This window comes from Gastrolobium bilobum, unplaced genomic scaffold, assembly GCF_033153095.1.
Source record: "Gastrolobium bilobum isolate Gb01-03AN ecotype WA unplaced genomic scaffold, APGP_CSIRO_Gbil_v1 utg3810, whole genome shotgun sequence".
Lineage (NCBI taxonomy): Eukaryota > Viridiplantae > Streptophyta > Magnoliopsida > Fabales > Fabaceae > Gastrolobium > Gastrolobium bilobum.
Window position 1 is genome coordinate 507180 of NW_026899073.1, and position 20047 is coordinate 527226.

General features: G+C 35.2%; 2 protein-coding genes across 5 annotated transcripts; one reads left to right on the forward strand and one right to left on the reverse strand.

Annotated features, from left to right (window-relative positions):
* The first annotated feature begins 620 nt into the window (after positions 1 to 620).
* LOC133286979 (myosin-9-like) lies at positions 621 to 16562 on the forward strand. 2 transcript variants are annotated; one of them, XM_061484517.1, is made up of 38 exons: positions 621 to 817; positions 1688 to 1816; positions 3189 to 3332; positions 3422 to 3567; positions 3648 to 3804; positions 3934 to 3992; positions 4355 to 4514; positions 4587 to 4736; positions 4836 to 4972; positions 5066 to 5212; positions 5342 to 5443; positions 5561 to 5618; positions 5704 to 5805; positions 6759 to 6796; positions 6980 to 7106; positions 7188 to 7358; positions 7524 to 7655; positions 7780 to 7889; positions 8009 to 8069; positions 8301 to 8478; positions 8645 to 8850; positions 8934 to 9053; positions 9715 to 9813; positions 10010 to 10231; positions 11511 to 11650; positions 12037 to 12148; positions 12232 to 12276; positions 12369 to 12623; positions 12722 to 12883; positions 12976 to 13182; positions 13339 to 13482; positions 14044 to 14114; positions 14212 to 14311; positions 14412 to 14468; positions 14567 to 14623; positions 14702 to 14782; positions 14917 to 14999; positions 16077 to 16562. In XM_061484517.1, the coding sequence occupies exons 1-38, from the start codon at positions 815 to 817 to the stop codon at positions 16198 to 16200; spliced, it is 4596 nt and encodes a 1531-aa protein (XP_061340501.1). In that variant the 5' UTR covers positions 621 to 814; the 3' UTR covers positions 16201 to 16562. The 2 variants fall into 2 exon arrangements, with proteins under 2 accessions (XP_061340501.1, XP_061340502.1); XM_061484518.1 differs by lacking the exon at positions 621 to 817 and having other exon boundaries at positions 1682 to 1816; positions 12037 to 12160; positions 12241 to 12276.
* Positions 16563 to 17681: 1119 nt separating this feature from the next.
* Positions 17682 to 20047, reverse strand: LOC133286949 (F-box protein At5g03970). Of its 3 annotated transcripts, none has more exons than XM_061484468.1 (2): positions 19958 to 20047; positions 17682 to 19274 (listed from the first exon to the last, which is right to left on the reverse strand). In XM_061484468.1, the coding sequence occupies exon 2, from the start codon at positions 19216 to 19218 to the stop codon at positions 18016 to 18018; it is 1203 nt and encodes a 400-aa protein (XP_061340452.1). In that variant the 5' UTR covers positions 19219 to 19274; positions 19958 to 20047; the 3' UTR covers positions 17682 to 18015. The 3 variants fall into 3 exon arrangements, with proteins under 3 accessions (XP_061340452.1, XP_061340451.1, XP_061340453.1); XM_061484467.1 differs by having other exon boundaries at positions 19967 to 20014; XM_061484469.1 differs by having other exon boundaries at positions 19963 to 19979.

Genomic DNA, 20047 nt, shown 5'->3' on the forward strand with positions numbered 1-20047 from the left:
AGACATGCTATGCATGCTTAGAGAAATACCTTCAAAGATGAAAGACCCTTTTTATTAGGCAATAAGGGGGAAGACACCTCTTTAGTCATATATACATGAAGAGAGCATAACCTTATCTGAATCCTTTCAACTAGTTTATCAATCAACCTGCATTAGCAAAATATTATAAATTGTGTTCATGAGAGTTATTTCTATTGTATAATCGATATTTATAAAGGAAAGGGTCATGAATCATTTTAAAAAAAAAAACTCCAATTAAGATTTTTTAGCATTTGAATTAAAATTACTAATTTTAATAAGATCACCAATCAAATTTTAAATATATAATTTTTTATGCGAAATAAATTACTACAAAAGCCTATATTTCACTCTATAACACAAGTTTAATACATTGGTAGAATTACATAATTAAACTTGATATGATTTTGAATGAATAATAAAATTCATTCACATAATAAGCCAAAATATGTATATGTTGTCGAACAGAAGAGAAGAGTCCGAAATCTGTTAAAAGGCGAGGGAGAGAGAGAGAGAGTTGATTAGTAGCCACGAGATGGCGCGAAAGCAAAGGGAAGAAGAAGAAGGTGCCGAAGTTATAGGTCGTGTTGAAGAATGTCGATTCCAGGAGCCATTCGATCCACATTCACTTCCACTTTCACTTCTACACACACCATCTCTCTCTCTCTTCTCTCTCTCTCTCTCTCTCTCTCTCTCTCTCTCTCTCCCACAAAATGCCCTTTCCCTTTGTTTTCTTCACATCATGAAGATACTGACTGGTTGAGGCTTCCAAAACTTTCCAGTTTACAGCTTAGTAATGGTACGTGAAACTGTTTCATACATTGATGATCCTTTTTCCTCCCTCTTTATTATATTATTTGGAATTTGAAAGAGTAGGAGCACCGGAGACACAGTTCATTCTTAAAATCCTAAACCAAATGAAATTTGTATTTAGATCAAGTTGGCCAGCTCAAGCAGCAGTGCAAAAGGATCATGATGCCACCTATGATTATAGAAACATAAGTAAACAAAAATGTAATGTAATGATTGATGAATCATTCACTGCAAAATACACCATTCACATTTTATTTTCTATAAAGTAGCCAAAGATCTTGTGTCAGGACTGTTGAGAATTGTAATTTCTGATTTTCTATGAGGATGTGAAAGTAGGTAATTATTTTCTATTTTTTAATGATTAAAGAACTCAAAATATATCCTAATTTTAAAAAGTACAAGAGAATTAATTGGCAAGAAATACGATTTCTTGTCATATAGCTATTAACTCGTGATGAAATCTGACTTATGTGCTATGTGGTATTCAGTTGGTTGTTATGATACTATTTGCAATGTTTTGTGGCAAAACATTCTGCTATATTTCATTTGGATGCTGGTAACACGGGTCTAACTGAGTATAAGGAAGAAACTTGCATCAATTCAACATGTATTTTAGTTTAGAACTGGTAAATCCTTCCAGATGTCCATTCATGGGGCAAAAATATGTAAACTATTTGTCAACTTATCTAGCGCATGAGATAATTTAAAAAATTTGTAGTGAAAATATACGCATTCTGCACAATTTTTTGTAGTAAAAATATGTAAACTTTTTGTGAGCTTATCTTGCTCAAAAATATATGCATTCTGCATAAATTTTTGTAGTAAAACGATGACTGTTCCTTATCTCTATTTGCAGGGGACTCCAGTGAATATTATTGTGGGTTCTCATGTCTGGGTTGAAGACCCAGATGAATCTTGGATTGATGGACAGGTATCAAAAATCAATGCGAAGGATGCCGAAATTGAAACTACCAATGGAAAGAAGGTTTGTACTTTGTAGGCTGCCATTAACATTGTTCCCAATTTTCATTTTTTTTAATTCCCCCCCCCCCCCCCCCGCTTTGATGTCCACAAAGAAGAGTAATGGGTTTGTGGTCAGTTTTTTAGTTATTGACAGTTTGCCTCCTCACTTTGATAAATCACAATCGCATTCTGGAATAAATGCCATACTGTACTGAATAGCTAAACAATTCACATCGGTTTCTTTTATCGCACCATTTAATAGAAAAGCAAAGAGCAAATAATGATGAAAGGAATGATTTGCCTCTCCTTTGTGAGCATTCTATGTTTATTGCAGTGGCAGTCAGTAGTTGTATCTGAACTTCAATTAGATGACAGAAAGAAATAAGTTGGAAAACACTAAATAATAACAAGAGATTGTTGGGAATGGAACGAGGGAGCCCAAAACCCTTTGCAAAGGGTGTACATGCACCAATGAGCCAAATGACAAACCATAATAAGTGGGCCGACACCACATCTCAACCCAAAACCTTAAGGCTTTAGGTTTATGGGTCTTTCACACTTATATGGTCAACTAGTCTATGTGGTACTTCTTTACAGCTCATACTTGATTATTTCCAACATCCTCCCTCAAGTGATGCCCAATATCATTCTTACCTTAAGGGCAACTTCTGCGGAAGTCTTTTTTTTTTTTTTTCTTTCAAATATTAGGGTCACACTAGCCTTCTGCACAGGCCTTTCAAACACTTGGCCCAGATCGTTGGCTCTGATACCACTGTTGGGAATGGAACGAGGGAGCCCAAAACCCTTTGCAAAGGGTGTACATGCACCAATGAGCTAAATGACAAACCATAATAAGTGGGCCGACACCACATCTCAACCCAAAACCTTAAGGCTGTAGGTTTATGGGTCTTTCACACTTATATGGTCACCACTTGGTCTATGTCTAGTCTATGTGGTACTTCTTTACAGCTCATACTTGATTATTTCCAACAGAGATCCATAAATGATCATTCTTTCTTCATCCTTTACCTTCCCAGCTTCGGCTTGAGCTTTAAATCATCATTAGGATCAATGGAAAATTATTAATGGTTAACTTCCTGAAAATCTACTGTCAAAATCAATGGACTTGTAAGCTAGTTTATCTCTTATCTATGTCTCTGTTCTTTTCCTGACCTTTTTCTGCAGTAATTGAATTATTGCCACCAGGCATTCTTTTCTGCAATTAGAAAATAATAAAAATGTTGATACTTCAGGAAGATTTTTAATGAATTCCTTTTTGGAGAAATTGTTTTTTCTAGTGCTTGTATTGCCGACCAGAATAGTTGCAAAATATTGTAGTAAGGCAAAGATTACTTCTGAATTTTTACGTGTGCTTCTATTATGGCTATTTCAAGGTTGTTGCACAATTATCAAAATTATATCCCAAAGATATGGAAGCTCCTGCTGGTGGAGTGGATGATATGACTAAGCTGTCCTATTTGCATGAACCTGGAGTCCTGCAGAACTTAAAAAGTAGATATGAATTGAATGAAATATATGTAAGGCTCTCTTTCCTTTAATATGATAAGATCCTGCGTAGCTTATCATCCCAAAAAGCTGTTACCTCTTTTATTGATTGCTATGGCAGACTTATACTGGAAACATTCTGATTGCAATAAATCCATTCCAAAGACTTCCTCATATTTATGATTTGCACATGATGCAACAATACAAGGGCGCACCATTTGGAGAGTTAAGCCCTCATGTATTTGCAGTTGCTGATGTTGCATACAGGTAATTTAAATTTCTTAATGATCCAAATACAATTTCTATCATTGAACCAAATTTTAAATTGATGATTTCATTAATACCAGGGCAATGGTTAATGAAAGAAAAAGCAATTCAATTCTGGTCAGTGGGGAAAGTGGAGCTGGTAAAACTGAAACTACAAAAATGCTCATGCGATACCTTGCTTTCTTAGGTGGAAGGGCTGTCACAGAAGGACGAACAGTTGAACAACAAGTTCTTGAAGTATGATTCAGTAAATCACACAGTTTTTAACTAACAAAATTTCCATTTTCCCCCCACCAATGACATTCCATTTTTTTCTCTTGAACTTTGAGTCATTTGAGACTTCTGTATTAACTGATCTGCATGCAGTCAAATCCAGTTCTGGAAGCTTTTGGCAATGCTAAAACTGTCAGGAATAACAATTCCAGGTGAGTCTTTGTTACATTTGGGCAGTAGATAATTCATTGTGTTTTATTCTCTAATCTCTATGATACGCTAATATACACATATTATATTTGTTCTGAGTCTTTGTTACATCCGAGCAATAAAGGATCCTTGTGTTTCATTTCTGATGTATAAATTAACTGTATCTCAAGTTTGTCTCATTGCATTCCCCTAGTTCTCTATCATATTACCAAAACTTGATGTGTTACTGACTACAATTAAATTGATTGCAGTTTATCAACTTTGCTTTCCAGAAGTGGAACATAAACTGCTTCATGATGCATACTTAACTTTAAATCTTTAACTAAAGAATTAGTTGCAAATTCTCCTTGTTTGAATGTTTCAGTCGTTTTGGTAAATTTGTTGAGATCCAATTTGATAAGAGTGGAAGAATCTCAGGAGCAGCCATTCGAACATACCTTCTAGAGAGATCTCGGGTTTGCCAAATTAATGATCCTGAACGCAACTACCACTGTTTTTATCTTCTTTGTGCTGCACCACAAGAGGTAACTTGCTGCATAATCTACTTTTTCTTGATTCTTTTAATTATATAAACTCAATGCAATTTTTGTTAACAGGAAATTGAGAAATACAAATTAGGAAATCCTAAAGCATTTCATTACCTTAACCAGTCAAAATGCTATGAACTGGCTGATGTAAGTGATTCTCGTGAGTATCTTGCCACCAGGAGAGCTATGGATATTGTTGGAATAAGCCAAAAAGAGCAGGTATTTCTGCTTATGAGTGTAAATTTTGCTTCTTTCTTGCTAAAATATGAAATGATTAGCTTCTTACCTCTCTATTTTTCCCTGCTGTCTTTTTGTTAGGAAGCAATTTTCAGAGTTGTTGCTGCAATTCTTCATATTGGTAATATTGATTTTTCCAAAGGAAAGGAAGTTGATTCATCAATTCCAAAAGATGACAAAGCCAAATTCCACTTAAAAACAACTGCTGAGCTCCTCATGTATGGATGCCATTGAGTTATTACTCTGTATGTCCATATGATTTTCAATTACCTTTAAGATGATTTCCATTATTGGATTTCGCACTTTATCAGGTGTGATGCTGATGCCTTGGAAGATGCATTATGTAAGCGTGTCATGATCACCCCTGAGGAAGTTATAAAACGGAGCCTTGATCCCCAGAGTGCAGTAATCAGCAGAGATGGCTTGGCAAAAACAATTTATTCTAGGCTTTTTGACTGGTATGATGCTGAAAATGGAAACAAAGCCATATTTTCTATCCTTTATAATTCTAGATAGTACACAAATACAGAAGGTAAGGATCTAGGTTCTGGTTTTGATCCCTGGTGCATTAATGTGGTTGTTAACAGGTTGGTGGACAAGATTAATAATTCAATCGGGCAAGACTCCAATTCTAAATCTTTGATCGGGGTCCTTGATATCTATGGTTTTGAAAGCTTTAAATCTAACAGGTAATATGTAGTTTAAAAGTACATCCACAAGATTGCTTTACTGAAGATACTGAAAGCAACTGCCTCTGTTTGTTTTCAATCCTTTGTAACTTATTTTCAGCCTATCATGCTCTGCAGTTTTGAGCAGTTTTGCATTAATTTCACAAATGAGAAGTTACAGCAACATTTCAACCAGGCAAAGTCTCAGACCATGATAAGCGCTTAACTTCTGCTTATGACCGTTATTTCCCTGTTTAAGATGTTTTTATAATGAATTTCAGCACGTGTTTAAAATGGAACAAGAAGAATATACGAAGGAGCAGATTGATTGGAGCTACATTGAATTTGTTGACAACAAAGACGTTTTGGACCTTATTGAAAAGGTTTTCTTTCTCTTTTTTCACTTTCCTTAAGGCTTGAGGATGCTTAGTTGTTCATTTTGAGTTTGAAAGCAGTAAACTTAGATGTTCAGTAACATAATGAAATGGAAAGCTAATACGAGTATGCTCTTGATGTGCTTATTGGTAATCTTTATAATAATGTCTTGACTAATTATCTGTTACGGATGTTTATCCGGAAGATAGGAGACCGGCTGTTTGGAGAGCTTACTACAGAAGAAATAAAAGCATAAGGATAAAATATTTAGTTGTGGGGTGTTCTGAGATACTGTGTATAAATAGGAGGGTAGTAGCCCTGTGGAATGGAGGCATTTTATTTTCAGTTGAGTGAATGAGAGCATTCTTATTGAGAAAGGAGGGGCATCTCCTTTGTGAAGAGATAATTAATCTCTTGTAACTGTCTTTTCCTGAAGCAATAAATCAGTTCTCTCTCTTATTGCATTGCTGGGTTCCTTTGTTTGTACTTCTTTTTGCTTAGTGATCGTAACATTATCCTATTATTTAAATTTTATCCCACAATCTATTTTGTGTGACTATATGTCGGCTATAAACAATGGAAATTCTATTGTTCCCAATCTTCAATGATCAACTTAAGAATTACAAGACAACTGTTCACATTTATAAAGGAAGAGAAGCAGGGGAAGGGATGGGGTTGAGGGTGAGGGTGAAAATGAACTCGGTTAATTGGTTTTATTGTTGCTTCTTTAGAATCAAACCGCAAGAGCCATGTTGAGTATACACAATCTTTTATATCTTTGAGTTTCAAACAAACATAAGTTTACAATTAGGAACTGCTGTTACAAAGTGATCTTTTACTAGGTTATAATTTTGGTTATTTTACAGTTTGCCAAAATTCAATCCCTTTGTCAGCTTTTCCTTCCACTTTATTCCCCCCTTCTTTTTGTACTAGTCTTTTATATTGTTTTTTCTTTTTGCAGAAACCGGGAGGAATAGTAGCTCTCCTTGATGAAGCTTGGTAAAATATTGTTTTCTCCCCTGAATTTCTTCCTTAAAAGGATGGAGGTTCATAGCTTGCTAGATGATTTTAACTTTCTTCCTTTGGTGACATGATCCACTTTGTCTTATTGTTTTAAATCTAAAGCTCGTGTATTGCATTTACTCTTTTTTTCTAACTTTTCCCCCTCCTTTTTTCTTTCAGCATGTTTCCAAAGTCAACTCATGAAACTTTTTCGAACAAGCTTTATCAAACATTTAAGAATCACAAGCGCTTTATTAAACCTAAATTGTCTCGAACAGATTTCACTATTTCTCATTATGCTGGCGAGGTAAGTCTTATTTTCATAGTATCAGCTTCAGCAACAATGAGACATCATTGTTTATTCATTTCTACGGTTATAAATGTGCAGGTGCAGTACCAGTCTGACCACTTTTTAGACAAAAACAAGGATTATGTGGTTCCTGAACATCAAGATTTATTGAGTGCTTCCAAATGTCCTTTTGTAGCAGGGCTTTTTCCACAACTTCCAGAAGAGACATCAAAATCTTCAAAATTTTCTTCAATTGGTTCTCGTTTTAAGGTATTATTCTTTTTCAAGTCTTCATTGTTAAATTTGTGGACATTATCATAAATAACAATAAACTTCTCACATCAACATGTACCCATGTCATGGCCTACTAAATTGAACTCTATTATTACAATTAGGAAGCTAACAAACCATGTTTTCATATCCTGAATGGTGCAGCTGCAACTACAGCAACTAATGGAGACACTAAACTCTACAGAGCCTCATTACATTAGATGTGTGAAACCAAACAACCTCCTCAAACCTGCAATTTTTGAGAATGTTAATATTATGCAACAACTTCGCTGTGGTGTGAGTACACTTTGATGTTTCTCCATTATTTCATTCTTAGGATGATGGTTTGTACAAAAGTATGGCCATAGTTTCTTCACGTTTTCAACCTTTCTTCAGTTGTCTCTAATCCTTGCCCACACAGGGTGTTTTAGAGGCAATCAGAATCAGTTGTGCTGGCTACCCTACTCGCCGTGCTTTCTTTGAGTTTATAAACCGATTTTCTCTCCTTGCTCCAGAGGTCGCAGAAGCAAAGTATGAACTCTTCTAGTATACATTTAATGCGCAAGAGGAAATTCTGGCTTTATTTTTTCAAATACTCTGTACCAAACTTCGACAATGGTAATTTGCTTAGTTTTTTCACTTATGGACAGCCATGATGAGAAGACTGTTTGCCAAAAGATTCTGGAAAAGATAGGGCTTAAAGGATATCAGGTACTTTGAAATGTTGTTTGAATATCTTTAAAGCTCTTAAGGCCGTAGCAACAACTACAATTCATAGATATTGCATCATTAATATATAATACCTCTTTCAGCTATATTAATTAATGTCAACAAGGGTATTGTATGATCATATAACACGCATATTTATAAATATATATAGATATGCACACACACACATTCATGGCCACAAAGTTCATTTGATTGCCTGTCAATTGTGTGTAGATCGGAAAAACAAAGGTATTCCTAAGAGCAGGTCAGATGGCTGAACTAGATGCACGAAGAGCTCTAGTACTCAGTAATGCAGCAAAAACTATCCAACGGCGTGTACGAACCCACCAGGCTCGTAAACATTATCTTGCACTGCGAAAGAAGACCGTATATGTGCAGTCTCTATGGAGAGGTGAAATATTTTAAAAGTGAAATTGTCCAAATCATTTGTTGGGATAGGTGTGATAATATATGGACTTCCCTAAATAGAATGGTGTATCTCAGTGCTGTAGGATATCTCAATGCTTAATCTGTCTCCTTTCTTTACATATTTTTCACATGCAAAATATGTTCTGTAGGAAGACTTGCATGCAAACTTTATCATAATATGAGAAGGGAGGCTGCTGCTGTGAAAATTCAGAAGAACTTACGCAGATATGAAGCTTGGAAAGCCTATACTAAACTCCAAGCATCAGTACTTACTTTGCAAACAGCTTTAAGGGCAGTCTCTGCCCTTAAGGAGTTCAAACTTAGGAAACAGACTAAAGCTTCCATTATTATTCAGGTTATAGTTGACTACTATATGTTTAGGATTATCCACAAGAGTGATCAGTATTCATTACTTAAATTCTCTCTCAAAAATTGCAGGCTCGGTGGCGATGCCACAAAGCTGCTTCATATTATAAGAGGCTCAAGAAAGGTTCAATAGTTGCACAATGCCGATGGAGGGGGCGTGTGGGCAGGAAAGAACTTAGGAAACTGAAAATGGTAAGTTTCTATATTTTCCATGATTCTTAAAGAAGCTGTTTAACTATCCCATCCTTAAATAAAACCCGTAGAAATAGAGAAGTAAAATTATTAGGCATCCAACGAACATAACTCAAGTCGCACAAGGCAAATGACACTATCTGATTTTTTTTGTTACAAAAGCAAGCTTCATATGATAAAAGTTTATACAATGTCCATATGATTTTTTTTATCATTATCATTATCTTCATAAAGTGAAAACAAAAAAAGAAAATAAAAGTTGTCTTCTGATCTATAAAATAAAAATTGGATTTAACTTTTCACTTCTGATTATAGGAGCCAAAGTTTCATTATCTTTGTATTTTAAATTCTTTGACTATAATCACATCTTAGATGTGAAACGTGAAGTAGATATAAAATATATTTTCTACTGAACAACCAAAAAGAATATCCCATCCACATGGGCCTGAACTGATAATCATGCATAATTTCTCTTTCCGCAATATTTCTTTTTTCTTTTTTCTGTGGTTTTATGAATGACCAATTCAAACCAATTAAGCTGCTCCTATATGACTCACTTCTAATATTTAAGTAGCACAAGTCTCATTCTATTTGCTTATTACTCATTTGTATTATATCTTTCTCTCTACTCTCAGTTGACGTCTGTTTTCATTTGCTTTAGGCTGCAAGAGAAACTGGCGCGCTTAAAGAAGCAAAGGATAAACTTGAAAAACGAGTGGAGGAACTCACTTGGCGTCTCCAACTTGAAAAAAGTTTAAGGGTGAGATATGTGTTTTGCAGTTAGATATAACTTGGAAGATGTTATTGTTCTGATATCTTCCACAATCATGCATTTTGCAAAACATTTTGAACAAATGTGGAATAAAAAGAAGAGCGAGTAAAAGACCTATATTTGCAAGTGACCAAGTATCCTTTCAATTTGTAAGCCCTAAAGAAAGCTATGTGGAATCCTGCAGACTAACCTAGAAGAATCCAAAGCACAAGAGATTGCAAAACTGCAGAATTCACTACAGGAGATGCAGAACAAAGTTGAAGAAACCAATGCTATGCTTGTAAAGGAGCGAGAGAATGCAAAGAAAGTTATTGAAGAAGCACCTCCGGTTATTAAAGAAACTCAGGTTATTGTTGAAGACACTCAGAAGATTGAATCACTAACCGCAGAAGTTGAGAGCTTAAAGGTAAGAAAGTTCAGTCCTAAAACAAGTTCAGTCCTAAAACACCTAATCTCTTCTTTTAGACTATCCTAGTTTCAATCACGCTTCTATTTCTGCATATAATGCTTCTTAACAGTGAAATATTGTAGGCAACATATACTTCAATTACATACAACTTATATCCTTTTTAGAGTGGTTCGTCTTTCTTATGCCTCCTTTACTACTTTTCAACCAAGTTTGATAGTATATTTGGAATTTGGCATATCTTAGTGAGGACCAGAAAAGAATGTCAATATGAAGATGATATTTAAACAGTAATTTTTTTTTGGTCATTAAATATCCAATGATCTGACCTAGCTTGTAGACTGAGCTAAATTATGCACCTCATTAAAGATGCTTTCAGAACTGAATGAAACCTTTGCATTACACTTCACAGTTCAGAGTATTCATATGAGAATGAGAAACAGTTCCAATGGATCCTCAATAATAAGGGATACAAGATCTGTTTCCTACCTATTAATATGAGAAACAGTAAAGTAAATTCACATGCTGGTGCATTCTCTTCAAATTAATACTTGACAATCAAATCAAGGTATTCATAATTGATGAAAATAAGAAAGTTAATGTCAAGAGCTAATCATCATAAAAGCTTAAATTGTTAGGTAGTGGAACATGAATGGTTTTATATTTTAACATGTTCCTTCACACAAGAATCCTTTGAACTTAAAAGCGTAGAGAATGCCTAAACCCACTTCACCTTTTGCTGAAACTTAATTAAGAATGAAGGTGGAAAGGAACTAACTCATGATCACTTGATCATGGAGTGTTTGATACCATTTTAAAAATCAAACATCCTTAAAGCTTAAGTTCTTAATTAGAGGCATGATAATGGTTTTAGTGGACAGATTACAGTACCAACGAATACAAGAATGATAAAATTCAGTGTTTATGCATATGATTTTTGGTTGGTTTATCACAAAACTACTAAAGGAAAAAGAAGAAGACAAATCCGGGTGCACAAGGTTCCCTGACTTGTGAAGGTAGGGGTGAAGGTTGATTATACGCAGCCTCGCCATTGTATTTTGCTATTTTTACAAAGAGACTGTTTCTTATACTCGAACCCCTGACTTTCTGGTCACAAGGAGCAACTTTACCGCCGCTCCAAGGGTCGCTCTCAATTTATCACAAAATTACTGAGAAGCGTAATTTCCTCTTAAGCTTATAGTAGTATACTTAAGTTTTTGTTAGGTGGATATTGATTATTGCATCCAAATGATGTTGGCTTGGATTTATCTTTGCGCAGACTTCTCTTGAGTCAGAGAAACAGAAAGCTGGTGACTTTGAAGGGAAATACAATGAAGCCAAAGCTTGTAGTGAAGAAAAGAGTGAAAAATTAGAAGACACAGAGAAGAAGGTTCGTCAGCTCCAAGAATCATTAACCAGGTAATATAAATAACCACCAATAAACCCGATGATACTGTTTTCCCATGCTAATTATTGATGATCAACACTGAAAATATTGAATTAGAGTGTAACCCATTCATGATTTGAGATCTTTCAAACTTCTTGAGTGCCTTATTTTTTGTAGCAGGGATTTGCTTTCTCATGAACAGTATGATAATATTATTGGCTAACTGATCAAACATTATTCTTTTTTTTTTTCTCTTCTTCCCTAATTAGAAATAATGATAATAATTATTATTAGTATTATGCTGGAAGAATTTATATCTAATTCCCAAAATCTCATCTTAAACAATAATGTCATATGATTCATATCCACCCTTAATTTGGTGAGATGAAAGACTAAAATCTCATAATTCTTTGATTAGGCTAGAAGAGAAGATTAATAATTTAGAATCAGAGAATCAGGTTCTACGTCAACAAGCTGTGTCTATGGCACCTAATAAGTTCCTCTCAGGACGCTCAAGATCAATTATGCAGGTACTCCTTGGAATGAATCTTATATACATGATAATAATATGAATCTTAAAGATATTAAAAGGTTTTCTTATCTCTGTTGATAGAGAATTGACAGCGGACATATTGGAGTGGAAGCAAAGACACCGTTGGTAACTAAATTTATTTTAAATCTTTGTTATTTGTCTTGGGTATGTATATGCGGATTTAACTAGTTTTATTTTTCACTTGACAAACAAATCAGGACATGCATAGCTCATCAATGAACCACAGGGAGTTCTCCGAAGTGGAGGATAAACCGCAGAAGTCACTAAATGAGAAACAACAGGAGAACCAAGAGTTGCTCATTAGATGTATTGCACAACATCTAGGCTTTGCTGGGAATAGACCAATTGCTGCCTGTATCATATACAAATGCCTCTTGCATTGGAGATCGTTTGAAGTTGAGCGTACTAGCGTTTTTGATCGTATAATCCAAACTATTGGCCATGCAATTGAGGTGTAAAATGCTCAACTTTCACGTGATATAGTTCTCCCTTTATCTTTCTCCCCTTTCTTAACATATTTATTTTCACTAAAATATTTTTATTTGGACAGAAAACCCAGGATAACAATGATGTCTTGGCTTATTGGTTATCCAATGCCTCTACACTTCTCTTGCTACTGCAGCGCACACTTAAGGCAAGTGGTGCTGCTGGAATGGCTCCTCAACGCCATCGTCGGTCTTCATCAGCAACACTGTTTGGGAGGATGACACAAGTAAATATAACTTCATATTTGAACAGATTTATTCCCATTAAGAAACTATCCTTCTTCAGATAAGCATATTCATTCCTATACCGTTGTTTCAGAGTTTCCGTGGAGCTCCAACGGGAGTTAATATTTCCCTAATTAATGGTAGCATGAATGGTGGAGTAGATACATTAAGACAAGTTGAAGCCAAGTACCCAGCTCTACTTTTCAAACAGCAGCTTACAGCTTATGTCGAAAAGATATATGGAATGATTCGAGATAACTTAAAGAAAGAAATTTCTCCCTTGCTTGGATTATGCATCCAGGTATAATAATTTCTTCATTATGCTCTAGTAAGCTTCTATCTACTGAATCACTGATCTATCATGCAAGCTTTCATAAATTTATCAAGCTTTTCATATGCTATATCGTCTTTCAAATTCATTGATTCAATGCATAACTATTTGAATGTGATGAGATAGGCTCCCAGAACTTCCAGAGCGAGCTTGGTTAAGGGATCATCACGTTCAGTTGCAAACACTGAAGCCCAGAAAGCTTTGATTGCTCACTGGCAGGGGATAGTTAAGAGCCTTGGGAACTTCTTAAACACTTTGAAAGCAAATCATGTTAGTAGAACCTCTTTTGACTGCATCATTTCTCTCTCTATCTCTTTCTCCGTGTGTGTTTTTTTTTTTTTTTTGGGTTCTTTCTTATAGCAATTTTTGCCAGCAATGCTTCTGGTTCTTCACGAAAATATTTGAATCTCTCGTATTAAATACATGACTATAATAAAATCGCAGTCTTCTCTTGAAATTTACCAGAATTACATGGCCTCCTTTTTTGTCTCTAAAAATTGGACATAATTTCTTTCTAACTTCAAATATAATATAAAGGTGATTTATGTTAATAATTAAAATAAAAAGTCTTATGTAACTTTAAGAACATGAAGGGAGATCTACATAATTTTGTCAAACATCAGGTACATTTAAATATTTTAACTTCTTATTTTGTTTGTATGTTTTCTTTGGAGTTGTTAAGTTTGCATTTATTCAGTATCGTTTGTGTTAAATATGTTTGTTCTGTCTACTAAAAAAAACATATGTTTGTTCTGATTTTTCCCATTATTTTGACAAAGACTCCAACTAATTTGGAATAAAGGCATTGTTGTTGATGCTTCATTTTGGCAGGTTCCCCCATTTTTGGTTCGTAAGGTGTTCACTCAAATTTTTTCTTTCATCAATGTTCAACTTTTCAATAGGTTAGTTTGCTCTTCTTACCATTGTTTTGGGGTTGTTTTCTCTTCTGTAAATCAGAATTTTCATTCTTATCGTCTCACATCTGCATTTGTCGTACAGTCTTCTTTTAAGACGGGAGTGCTGCTCATTTAGTAATGGAGAGTATGTGAAAGCTGGTTTGGCTGAATTGGAGCATTGGTGTTATAAGGCAACAGATGAGGTGCATTACTTCACTGTGCTGTTATACTTTGCAGTGCTTTCAATAAGGTATAGATACTAACCCCACCCCTCCCCCTTTTCTCTCGGGAAAAAAAATGCAGTATGCAGGTTCAGCCTGGGATGAGCTCAAACATATTAGACAGGCTATTGGATTTCTGGTATCTTTCTATCTTGCCTATAAACCATCTACATGGTACTCGTTCTGATGGTCAGATAGTAAAATATTAGTAACTGATCTTTCCTGCCCTTAATTTAGGTCATACATCAGAAACCAAAGAAAACACTCGATGAAATAAGTCATGACCTGTGCCCAGTAAGTGAAAGAGATCTTACTTTGTACTTATAAATTCACTTTCCCCATCACCTACAATTGTCGGTTCCCTATGCACAGGTCCTCAGTATACAGCAGCTATATCGGATTAGCACCATGTACTGGGATGACAAGTATGGCACACATAGCGTGTCCCCTGATGTAAGTTTTTACACTAAACCATTACTCAAACAACGTTTTAAAGTCATCTATGCCAGAAGGCAGTATGATAACTTCATATCAAAGACGTGCAGAGAAACTGTGTTAAGCTTTGCCGTGTGAATGTTTTCATCTAGGTCATATCCAATATGAGAGTGTTGATGACTGAAGATTCAAATAATGCAGTTAGTAATTCCTTCCTGTTGGATGATGATTCAAGGTAAGCCCAATAATGTTCAACCATGTAATTATAATTGTTCAGGTAATCATCTTTTTTTTTAAACCCTCATTAATATTTTATTTGACTCACATTTTACTAGTTCTACAACCAAATAATTTTTAGTAATTAGTTTAAATTTATAAAGGTAAGGTTGCATACAAGGATTGTCCTCACCCCAAACTTGCTAGTCGGGTTTAATTTGTAGAGTGGATTTTTTTTTTAATTAGTTTAAACTTCAAAGCTAATGACCAAATATAAAGTAAATATGAAAACTGAAAAAATCTTGTGGCAACTCCAGTGCCTGGGGCTGTTGGCGAGAGCAATGCTGTGTGCTCCCTGACTTCGGATTCTAGTCAAATATCAACTTCTTGGCCGTTGTTAGTAATTACTACTTTAGGAACTAATGCATTAAACCCTGTACATACTGGCAGGGCAACAATTGTGTGAGTTGAGTTTTACCGCCGTGTCCCTTTCCCAGAATAAAATACTCACACAATAGAGAGTAAATTACCATGTTCCTGTATTTACTAAGTTATAGCTACTCGTTGATTGGATTTGTTGGAAACCGACGGTCACACAAATCGCAAATGAAAAGATAAGAGAGAGAATAGATACAGAGATTTACACTAGTTCACCCAATTTAGGCTAAGTCGAGCTTGTCTGTACTATATTCATCTCACTTGCACTCGAGTCACTCGGTTTACAAAGAAAATATAAATAGGATTAGAAAACCCTAACAACAGCTATTCATGGGCTCAAGCCCAAATTGCTAAGAAAAGTATAATAAATCATAGGTCCACAACAGTACTTAGCCTCTACGGGTCTGGGGGCCCGCTCACCTGGGAGCGGGACTCCAGTTGTCTTTCTGCTAACCTTGACAATTAGGGCCCTCATCAACATGCGAAGTATGAGCCATACCCAAAACCCATAGTTTTGTTCCGAGTCAAAGAAAATTCTGATTTGAGGGGATATGGTGGAATAAGACCAATACTCTCTATTTTACATACTTCCATTTGTTAAATGTATGTTTTTGACCTTGTATTTGTCATTAACCATTTGGAAGCATCTACTTTGCAGCATTCCGTTTTCTGTTGATGACATATCAAAGTCAAAGGAACAGATAGATATCTCTGATATCGAGCCCCCACCATTAATTCGTGAGAACTCTGGCTTTAGTTTCTTATTGCCACGCTCAGACTGACAGCTTCCCTTACAGATTTGGTCGACTGATACTCTTACCTTCGCCGAGATATAAAGTCACATTCAGTTAGATGTTATCATGAGAAACTGATTTTTTATTTTTTTTGCTTTGGTTACATCGGAAAGAAGATTGTGTTTAACATAAGAAATTTATTTATTAGTAGTTTGAAAAGGGGATGACATAGTGCAGATTTTACGTTGTGCAACTAGCTTTTGGGATGGGAGTCAAAAGCATATAGCCTTTTCTCATGAAATTTTGACCACCTTTTTATTTGGACTAGCCACTCGTCAGCACCTTGTTTTACTTAGAAGATTTTGTACCTAGAAGCATAGGAATATCACCAAAATACAGGAATTATTGATGACTGCCCATGACCCACAATGTATGTCAACAAAATACATTATTTATCTGGACTTTTTAGATTTACTTATTCACATTTTCATTTTAATTTTTTTCATTGCTTTCGAGTTGGCTATTTTAACCTATGACTATGGAATAAGTTTTGATATATTCTCTTAATTTTTTAGGGAATATGTTATTATACCTATCTTTGCATTTATTTTCCAACACCATTAGATCAGAATCTCATCTCAATAGCAATGAAAAATGATAATGGTAGTTGAGATTATGATCTAATAGTATTTGAGAGTAGTAGACAAAGTAGGTAGAATAACAAATCTCATAATTTAAATATTAAATAAACACATATATGGGGTAAAGGATTTCTCCAGTCCATGGAGATAAATTATCTCCGATGAGCCCAAAACGACGTCGTTTTGGGACGAAAATCAAGATATTTTTGTAATTCTAATTTATTGCAGGGTTATATTAGTTTTATCATTATAATTTATTAATCTTACAATCCAAAACGATATTGTTTTGGGTTCATTGGAAATAACTTTATCTTCAAAGACTGAAGAAATACTTTTCCATATATATATATATATATATATATATATATATATATATATATATATATAAAAAAAAATCAATATTAAAAAAAATCAATATTGAATTTGAGCCTCACATAATTACTGAATATTTATTAATTGGCTCTGATTTATAGAATTTTATTGAATTTATAATTAATCCTATAAAATTACTGAATATTAAATATTTGGTTCTGATTTTCTGCCACTTCCGACGATACTTTGTTCGTTCCTTTACCGAAGTAGGCCTCATGCATAATATTATATATGTTTGTGAGTTCGGAGCTTGCACAAGTTCATTGATTACAGGCAGGTTATTATGGGGTCATAGGTGCCGTACTGCCTTTGTTAATTGGATATCAAATCGCACTGAATAAAGATTTCGACTTGTATTTTTCTAGAAAATACACAATGTATCTGAAACCTAGCTTTGAAAGCCTTTACTGGTAGTAGAAACGAAACCACCGCCTTGAGCACAAGATATAGATAATATAAGTGAAGGAGATCGGTTTTCGATGTATGAAATTCATCTAGACATCTGCAATTACCGAACAAAAAAAAAGATTATACATTCATTCATCTTTGCAAACAGATACATGCAGTTTGTCGTGAATGTTTCAGGCTGGAATTCTTCTAAGCAAAGACTAAAGAGAACGATGATCAGAAGAGCAATATTTTTCAGTGTTCTGATTAGCCAGTAGCCTGCCTATAGGCAATATATACCACTGAATCTAAACTCCTACTATAGCTAGACTTCAAAACAGAACAAAGAAGCTAAAAACTTTAATTACATTATATCCAGATTAAAACCAAAATGGAAAACATCCATTGGATCAAAATATCAAAAAGACAAGTTTCCCATTTGACAAAAATCATGTTCATGCTGTCACGACACAGAGAAAGAGAGTGGCCAATCCGGTTGAAAGTAAGGAACTATTTTGCTAGATTCCCATGAAATGGAGGCTCCGCGACCCTGATAATTAACTATTTCCACCGTTTTGGTCTCCAAATCATACAGAAAAATGTTCCACCCGGATCTAAAGAAGACAGATGTAGAATTCTGCGGAAGAAATGATAATATCTGGGTTTCTTTAGAATGCATGTTTAAAGATGGTAACTGTTTCCATATTGCTTTAAAATTTAATCTCCACCTTAGAATCCACTGGTACCTCAAATGAGTACAGTTGCAGTGAGTGGAAGGGTTGGCTCCTGCTTCCTTCTCAAGTATCCATATCTCCAGACCCAAATTATTGCTCTGACCATACAGCAAAAGCCCATCAGACGACTCCCCAAGAACAGATTCCTCATGCTCATGAGTTATCACACCTGCTGGTAGTTTAACTAAAGCTACATGCCTGTCTCCAAGACGAGGATCATAAATGACAAGTTTCCCCCACATTGCAAACCAGTGTACAACCCCACCAACCACCATACCTACTGTCCTTGGGCGCAATGCAAAAGATGTAGAACACATCAGAGTGGTTTGCTTCCATTTTCCAGTTCTTGATGAGAAAGTCTCAATGGAGACAGTGTTGCGTTCCTTAAGTTTGCATTCACATCTCGCACGGATCACCTTGTAGCTAATGTCACGGTCAAGATATTCCTCAACAATCAATGCCATGCACAAAGTTTTATAGAACCGCTGAGGTTCAGGAAGTTGATATCGTTGCTTGGTCATGGTATTGTACACATAATATGTCTTTGGATGGAGTCCAGAAAGAATAATGCCATTGGAACAATCCATGAAGTAGCCAAGTTGTTTGAGGATTCCAGAAAGCTTCAAATCATCACCCTCTTTACAAGTGGACAAGAATGGAAGGGCAGGCTCGGATCGAGGGCGACGGTAGCCATCCCGAGGTCTTCCAAGATATAAGAAGTTGCATACAAAAAAACCCAATAGCCGAAAATTTTGTCCCCACTGATTCAAGTAGCAACGACGAAATGAAGAACTGCATATTAAACGCAACCATCTTTTTGATACAATAACTAATTTGGAGATAGTTGATGGTGGTAGTCGAAGTAGGATCTCATGCAGGATGTCATCACAGTTAAGTACAGCATAAACACTATTACGATTCCTCCTCTCCATTTTTGTCAGGCAAGTTATATCCTGTTAAGCATATGCTAACTGCATCTTCAGAATACCTGAGAAAGAAGCATATACATAACTCAATCGACAATAGAGTACATAAGCTCCTTCATTGATAAAAACTAAAAGTAACCCCATGGCTCACCATTGGTGTATATTTCACAACAGTAATGCCAAATTCAAACCCATTTATATTAAGACATTTAAAGCAAAACTTGAAGACGGTTTCCACAAATTAGTTGGTCATAAGATGGTGTTCATAAACTCATGAATTGATTTCATTATTTTTGGTTTCACGAAAACTGGACCTTTAATGGCTTTATATCAATTTGAAGTGGGAATTGGGTTTTAGAGTTTCATCATGAATAAACTAGAAACTTTATTTATGACCTTAACAAAAATGAAGAGATAATAAAAGACAAGCAGTACTATGTTTGAAAAGAAAGGGAAAAAAAAAAAAAGACAATCAGTTAAGTACTAGGATAGCAGGTCAAGAAACTTATTTATGCAACTTCACTTCGTTATCGTGGTTTTACGAGGTTACTAAGTAGAGCAACCAACACAACTTGCAACTGAAACTGAAACATTAGGTTAAAAGATTTCAAAACTAAATTTATTTCTTCCAGAAAGAAATCTAAAACTGAAACTGAAAATGTTTATGGCATGCAAACTCATCACACAAAAACGAAACAACAAATGCGAAAACGATGATTCAAATTTAGAAGAATCAGGCAAAGACCTCACTCACTGTTAAAATTTGGGGCTCCCAAGCTCAGTGCGCGTGCTCGTCGTCGTTTGACTGAAAACGATTTTTGATATTGGAATCACA

What these genes read in the sequence shown, in the direction of transcription:
- LOC133286949 (XM_061484468.1), bottom strand. Translation starts at nt 19,218, where the DNA reads ATGGAGAGGAGGAATCGTAATAGTGTTTATGCTGTACTTAACTGTGAT.
- LOC133286979 (XM_061484517.1), top strand. An exon ending in AAACTACCAATGGAAAGAAG is followed by an intron (nt 1,817 to 3,188) that starts GTTTGTACTTTG and finishes GGCTATTTCAAG; the next exon opens with GTTGTTGCACAATTATCAAA. An exon ending in CTCCAAGAATCATTAACCAG is followed by an intron (nt 11,651 to 12,036) that starts GTAATATAAATA and finishes TTCTTTGATTAG; the next exon opens with GCTAGAAGAGAAGATTAATA.